This window comes from Nicrophorus vespilloides, unplaced genomic scaffold (assembly GCF_001412225.1).
Source record: "Nicrophorus vespilloides isolate i.1.1-1 unplaced genomic scaffold, Nicve_v1.0, whole genome shotgun sequence".
NCBI classification, from domain to species: domain Eukaryota; kingdom Metazoa; phylum Arthropoda; class Insecta; order Coleoptera; family Silphidae; genus Nicrophorus; species Nicrophorus vespilloides.
The window spans coordinates 102,851-110,442 of NW_017097304.1; the positions used below are offsets into that span (position 1 = coordinate 102,851).

General features: G+C 32.8%; 1 protein-coding gene across 1 annotated transcript; it reads right to left on the reverse strand.

Annotated features, from left to right (window-relative positions):
- Nucleotides 1–3,642: 3,642 nt before the first annotated feature.
- Nucleotides 3,643–5,509, reverse strand: LOC108559694 (intraflagellar transport protein 52 homolog). Its single transcript, XM_017917041.1, has 7 exons — nt 5,385–5,509; nt 5,052–5,266; nt 4,760–4,990; nt 4,397–4,548; nt 4,193–4,337; nt 4,012–4,115; nt 3,643–3,921 (listed from the first exon to the last, which is right to left on the reverse strand). The coding sequence occupies exons 1-7, from the start codon at nt 5,507–5,509 to the stop codon at nt 3,643–3,645; spliced, it is 1,251 nt and encodes a 416-aa protein (XP_017772530.1).
- Between the last annotated feature and the right edge of the window lie 2,083 nt (nt 5,510–7,592).

Here is a 7,592-nt window from a genome sequence, read left to right on the forward strand (position 1 = left end):
CGGACGGACACAAGGTCCAGCAGCTCTCCGCATCCCGCATTCCCACACACTCACGCATTGTTCCCACCGAATCTTTTTCGGCAGCTTCAACTCTTCATCAGATTTTCCATCACATTATTTTTTCTGCTACCCCTTTTCATCTCGATCTGGTCAATAGGTCATAACGAATTTTTTCGCTTAGATCAAAATGACTTCTTTACGGGAATTCTGTATTACAATATTTGTCCCGTCCGAAATTCCTACAGACACATTAATATATAATTAAGAAAAATATAAGAGAAAAATGATACTATTAATAGTAAAGTTTCATACTTAATAAGGGTAAAACTATTGAAAGAACTCCCATTGAAAGGAATTCTTTTGATCACTCAAATATTTAATACTATGTACAGGTTACTTTCCAACGCAGTGGAAAGTTACACAAATTATAATAATAGCTAAACCTGCCGAAGAAATCAAGTCGTACGACCCATAAGTCTTCTACCGATATTATCAAAAGTTTTCGAAAAATTCTTGCTAACCGATTGCAACCTATTATAGCGTCAAATAAGCTGATACCAGACCATCAGTTTGGCTTTTGTTGCAAACACGGCACAATAGAGCAAGTGAACAGAATAGTACCAAGACCTGGAAAGTAAAAGATACTGCTCAGCTGCATTTTTAGACATATCACAAGCTTTTGACAAAGTTTGGCATCTCGGACTACTATACAAAATAAAGAAGAACTTGCCATATAATTATTTTAAAATAATAAAATCATACCTCGATAATATAATGTTTCAGGTAAAAATAGAAGACGAATAAACCGATTTATATCCAATAGAATCAGGGGTGCCGCAGGGAAGTGTTTTAGGACCACTGCTTTACTTTCTATACACGACAGATATTCCTAAAACTAACAATACTACGATTGCAACATTCCTTGATGACACAGCGATCTTGGCATCAGATGAGAAACTATGTCTTAAAAAATGGAGAATAGCAGTTAACGATATGAAATCCGTGCATATCACATTCACGCTAAAGAAAGACACCTGCCCAACTGTAAGACTTAATGAACAAGATCTGCCCAAAGCAACAAAAGTCAAATATCTAGCAGGAAAGATCATATTCAGGCTGAGAGGGTGCAATTAGAAATGAAGTTTAGAAAACTCTATTGGCTTCTAGGGAAAAGGTCGGAATTATCAGTGGAAAATAAATTACTTATATATAAAATAATACTGAAACCGGCCAGTAAATCGATCATACAAATTATACAAATACACAAAGATCTTCATATAGATATGTTCGAGGATACAATAGCAACATTTAGTAGTAGATACCAAGATAGAATGGAGTCACATACTAATGTTCTGGCTATTGGCCTACTCGATAACAGTGAAACCACAAACAGGCTGAAGCGTTGCAAACCACTAGATTTAGTATATAGATTTAGGTAATTATCAATGTTCAAATCATCATAATGGTAACTATCCACCGGGAAAGATTATCTACCTAATGTCAACCATTGATAAACAGATTGTGAATAAAATTATACGACATAAACAAAAAATACTTGTTCTTGTTCTCGTCATTACATATATTTTAAGTTTGTATTGTGAAATGTTAAACGTTTTCAGTTAATAAATAATGATAAATATTTTTTTATTTCTGTAACGATTTCAATAATTTCCTCAGTACATAATGGATGATAAACAATTGTTTAATTTAATGCGTTAAACGCATAAATAATTGTTTACAATGAATTGGTATAAATTTAATAAGAAAAATAATTACCAAATTTTAGTATAAATTTACACTTAAAACATGTATATACATTGAATTGAATAGAATGGGATAATGGGAAACATCTTGTATTTGCTTTTTTGTATTCGATCCAATTATACTTTATATAATTTAATCTTTTCTCCCATGAATTTCAATGACAATAACACTTGTCCCTTCAGTCATTAGGCGCGCATTTGAATTCATTCATTCATCCATCCAACCATCCGAGAGTCTTCAAAAAGAGGAGCCGAAAGAGTAAAAAAAAAAGTACGAAGCAGAGAGTAAAGAAATAAGGAACGAACGATAAAAAACAACATCAATTTCGATCGTAGCGGCCGACTACGAAATAATAAGAGCAGGAAAAAAAAAATAAGTACAGAGATTAGGGGAAGGAACAGACGAAGTGGATGGAAGGAAAATAAAGGAACAGACGGAAAAAAATGGTGATGGTGGTACGAAGGGCTACTCAGACCTACACCAAATACAAGTGCGTCGAAATGAAGGCCCATATTTACATTCGACCGCAAAAGAAAAAGGTATAAGAGAACGAAGAAGAGGGAATAAATGGACACATCTAATTCTGTAGGGGAAGGAAAAGCAATTCATTACACTGTTTTGGCAATGGAACAATGCACAAACAATTACATTCATGTTTTTATTTATCAATAATTCATCCAAATTAATGAAAGATAATACAAAAAAAGAGATCAAAGGTAATTGTAAAACAAAAACGGAAAATCAAATTAACTGGAGGAAAAAGAAAAATTCAGTGAAATCCACATTTACTATAGATATCTTCTTTTAATTGTATAGAAATTTACAAAAAGATCTATTAATTTTGGAGATAGAAAATTGTATTCAAATTAATTTAATAAATACCTGCATTTCTTTTGGATTACACAGTTCGATTAACATACAGTACAACAAATTGTGTACGTATTATGTATGTTAACTGAGAGATTTAACTGTGCTATTATACTGCACATCGCATTATAATGAATGACAGATCGGATCTATTGTTTATCAAATGTATCATACAATAGTTTGCAATAAAGATGAAGTGTAAATCTCCTTATTTAATATAGTTAAACAATTACTGATAATTAATACAATGAACAAAGTTAGTTAATAAAATAAAATAACTTCTGTGTATTGTAATTATGAAATAACAGTAACTTTGTAAAACATCACAATGATATTTGTTTCAAAAAATAAAGAGAAATATTTATTTAGTTCAAACCACAAATCAAAAGTTTTTGTGTTTGTCGTCTTTTTTTGTTGTTGTTGTTGTATATTGTTGTTCTGTTTTCCCAACAGTGCAGTTGTCAAAATCATCGAAGGCCGGTGGAGACCGTGTGGCGTGCAAATTTATGAGCTGCAATACGTTTGGATTTGCAACAACAAAAAAAAAACTGTGTTTTCATGTTACAGCGACAATGCTCGGATCGAACTCACCACTGATATCAGTAGCAGAGCAACAACCACAAAAACTGAGTGCAAAAAAAAAGCAGAAATGAAAACAAGAAATAAAATATTGCGCATATATTTATTAATAGAGTAATAAAAATGTATGTATATAATTGTAGTTACAATTATTTAGTTTGCATAATTATTATTTGTTATTGACAAATTTAATATCTGTATAAAAATGTTAAGTTCAACTTTTTTTTTCCAAATAAATAAATAATTGTGCTTAATTTAAAATTTAGATCATACATGAACTATAATGAATATATTATTAATTCGAACATATTCTACAAATTTAAACAATTGTCTTTGGTAGAACATAACTTTTTAAATTGTGTATTCTCAATGGAGATTTCATACTTTTGAAAACGGTGACGACCTCTTTGAATCAGAGGCGAAAGTCTCTATTTATTTGATCGTGTCTATGCTTTTGAACTGGGCACATTGGACGCCCAAGGTGTACAGGATCTGTTTGGGATCGGTGTGCTCGACGTCGAGTCGGACGAGTTTGGCGCATTCGGTCACGTAGAACTCCAGCTCCTTGTCGGCGGGACCGTTGCCACCCCCGGACATTAAATATTTGTTGGTGAATTGGGCGAGCTTCGAGAATACCGAGCTGAAGGCCTCGTCTAGATCGTAAAGCTCGAGCGGAGGCGGCGGAAGCTCCCTGAACGACGGCGGAAATACCTATAAAAAGAAATCCGTCGGGCATTTAAATGGAAAGAAAAAGAAAAGAGGAGCGACGCTGAAAACGCTAAAGGCTTCTTTTACACTCACGGCTGCTTGAAGGGGAGGCAGAGGCGCCTCGAAATTCGGACTTATCACCTTTAAGGGTAGATGCTTCACGCCCAATTTATCGTAGAGTTTTAACGCTTCTGGAACTGAAGAAAACAAAATACCAAATCATGAAAATTATTTATAAATTATAATTAAACGTAAAATCATGGCAATTACTTACCCGAACTAGTATTCATTGAGTATGTTTTATGGTCGAACAATTTGTTGTAGTCAACGGAAACATTGTGGGTGATGGCATCAGTTAAACACAATTTGGGCCTCTCCGCTAATTCAGAAGTATTGGGAACGATGTGATAATCCCATGTCTGAAAACGTTCAAAAATGCGATAAAATTATCAAACAAAAAATTACCACATTTGCTCACATCTAAATCATCGTGATCGCAAGGCGCGATCTTCAGATCCTTCTTTCCGGTCAAGAATTCGAACAGCATCTCTCGAAACTTATCGTTATTCTCCTGATCAATGTATTTATCACTGAACATGTAACCCGATCCCACCGCTATTATTCTTCCACCTAAAACGACGTAAATAAATTTCACAAATGCAAGAATTATAAAATGTTGCAGCTAGTGTATGCTTTCGTTCCGAATCTATAAATGTTAATTTAACATGTATCCCAAGCTACACCATACGAGTTTCGATCCATGTGCTTTTAATGCAATATAAAGTTTCAGAGTGTTTTCTATTTTCCAGGGACGTGTATTTTGGCTGTGAATTTATTTTACCGCTGTCCTGATTATAATGCAGAGCCCCCAGAGGCCTATCAACCGGGAAAGTTGCTGATCCGCTGCTGAAAGCCACCGAGCTCGGTTTGCTAACGTTCATCGTGCATCCATACGGATAAACTAAACGCAAATCCAGTTTTTCTGGATTTATGGTCGCATTAGTGATGCCGTCGGATATGTAGCACTCCTTCGGGTGGAAATATTTATAGTAGTGTGTCCTGATCAAAGTATCTACAAATAAAAATTTAACAGTCGACATTATACATTTTTTACTGTACCAATAGCAACGAACCTATATTAGGTGTAATCCCAACTTCTTCAAGCAAAATATTTATGTTACAGGTGTCTTCTGGATTGCCCTCGGCTAAGAGCACAAGCATACGACCACCTTGGTTCAAGAAATTCTTCATAGCAGTAATTTCATCTTCGCCAAATTGAGCTTGCGATCCTGGCAGTATTAGCAGAGAACAGTTCTTCAGAATATCCACGTTAATAGCTTCCTTATTCCTATTAACAAATATATTTTACATATTTCTTCTGAAATATTATACATTTTATAAATGTGAACTTTACAAACTCTACTGAATTAATTATGAAATGCTGCATGTAGTGTTGCAATACTTACACTACGATTTTCCAATATATTTTCAGCTTCCTTTGAAAAGATTTGTAATTCTCGTGTAGTTTGAATAGTTCATTCTTGGATGAGTTGAAAACAATCGTCCGTTTTCCATCCACCGAATTAGACATAGAACCATCCTGCATTATGTAAATAATTTCATGAAAATACGAATAAAAAATAATTTATTGTGTACATGACCGCAGTTTTTCTATCTTAAGTATATTATTAATTATGTATTCTGATATATTATAGAAAGTTAAAAATTGTTCTTAAAACCCTAATGAATAAATAATGTTAGTTACATATTGACTACATATAGTTCACTAAAAATCAATAATTGTTTTATTATTTTAAAAATAAAATTCTAGCATCAATGTCAAGTTAGCGGAGAAACGTTAATTAATGATTCAACAGGCTTAAAAATGCATTTAATATATAAAATTAACGTGCCGCAATCTGTGTATGTAAGAAAAGCAATTATTTACCTCAAGCGGTGGCATGTTTTCCTTTTTCTTAATTATAAGCTCAATTTGCACTGCAAACACAAAATTAACTTAAAAACGACGATGTACTGTTGCGAACACTTGTTTGTAATTTCAAATAGTGTTACCCTGACAACGTAACCATCTATTACCGTTTCATAGATGTCACTTATTATACGATCGATATTACCAGTTAATCTTATATTCTTGCGATTGGCAGCTAAGTGGTAAAGGCTCTTCCTAGAGGGAAGAAGCAGGTGGAGGTGAATCTTATATTCAATAAAAGCTATGATCTACATTAGTGTTTCCCAAAGTGGTCTATATCGACCCCCAGGGGTCTATGACAACCTGCAAGGGGTCTACGTCAGCGAAAAAAGAATTTGGGGGTCCATGAAATGAAAATGGGGGTTCACGATAGTGGATCTCAACATACACTGATAGTACCTATTTACTTACATTATACTATCTTATAATATAAAGACATATACATTATGTATAAAAGTACCTATGAAGTAACAAAAAAAATTATATATGTTTATAAAATTGTGTAAGTTGTAGGATGTAGGCATTCGCTTTGTGGTCGCAATACATTTTGAACTTGTAAAAACCTGGAATATAGCCAAGAAAAATTTTAATTTCCTTTCCATCGTCATACCTAGTGGAAATGGGGTTCAGCGATGTTACCAATCTCCTAACGAAAAAAAGAAACAATGGACATCATTAGCCGAGGAGATTTAAGATGAAAGCTTACAATATTGACGCCAAATGTTGATAATTTATTATTAAAGCATCAGGTTCATCCTTCTCACTAAAAACATTTACTTATTGCGTATTACGTATATTTTATATAACAGATAAATGTATAAAACTTAACATGTGTTTTTACTTTAAGTTTTTAACACTAAACTTCACTACAGTTAGAAATTTACTAAAAATCAATATCAGGTAATTGGGGAGTCTATCCAAAACCGAAAAACATGGCAAGAGGTCTACGACACAAAAAAGTTTGGGAACCTCTGATCTACATGAACTCGGTGGCAATCGCAAGCCTGACAACCAAATACCGTCAATCAAAATCCCGACTGTATCAAAATCCCGACTATATCGAAAATGTCTATTTGTTATTAATAATAATAATTAATAATCTAATTGTATTTGATATAATTTCATAATGTTAAGGTTTATTATGAAATATTCTACAAAATTTAATTAATTAATAATAAAAGTGTAGCACAAGGTGACTACGGTCCGAAATAATTTTAAAATTTTATTGTAAAAATTTTCGATATAGTCGAGATTTTGATAGACGGTCTTTCGGTTGTCGGGCTTGCGATATAGACCCACATGAACTATATTGCATATTTATTATTGAATGGAAATGTTTATTTTGTTTACGTTACTGTTGCAATAAAGATTATTATTATTAAGTAGTACGTTTATTTATGTGATTAGATAAACATTCTTTGTTTTTCAGCCATGTGAAATGTTACAATAGAAAACACAAAGTTATTCTAAATAAGTTTGTGTGTATATTATTAAATAGTGGATTCGCCGGGAACATAACACATATTAGTCCATGTGGTTATAGATTTAGGTATTTTTGCACAAAGTTTTATTTATAATCACAATTTGTATGTAAAAATACTTGTTTCTTTCTAAATATATAACAATATCAATAAAAACGTTTACACAAAATAATATAAATATATATATATATATATGCAGATAC

Coding starts and splice junctions, on each gene's coding strand:
- LOC108559694 (XM_017917041.1), bottom strand. CDS start 5,509: ATGTCTAATTCGGTGGATGGAAAACGGACGATTGTTTTCAACTCATCC. Junction 5,267..5,384: donor ATATATTGGAAAATCGTAGT/GTAAGTATTGCA, acceptor ATTTGTTAATAG/GAATAAGGAAGCTATTAACG. Junction 4,338..4,396: donor GCGATCACGATGATTTAGAT/GTGAGCAAATGT, acceptor GAACGTTTTCAG/ACATGGGATTATCACATCGT.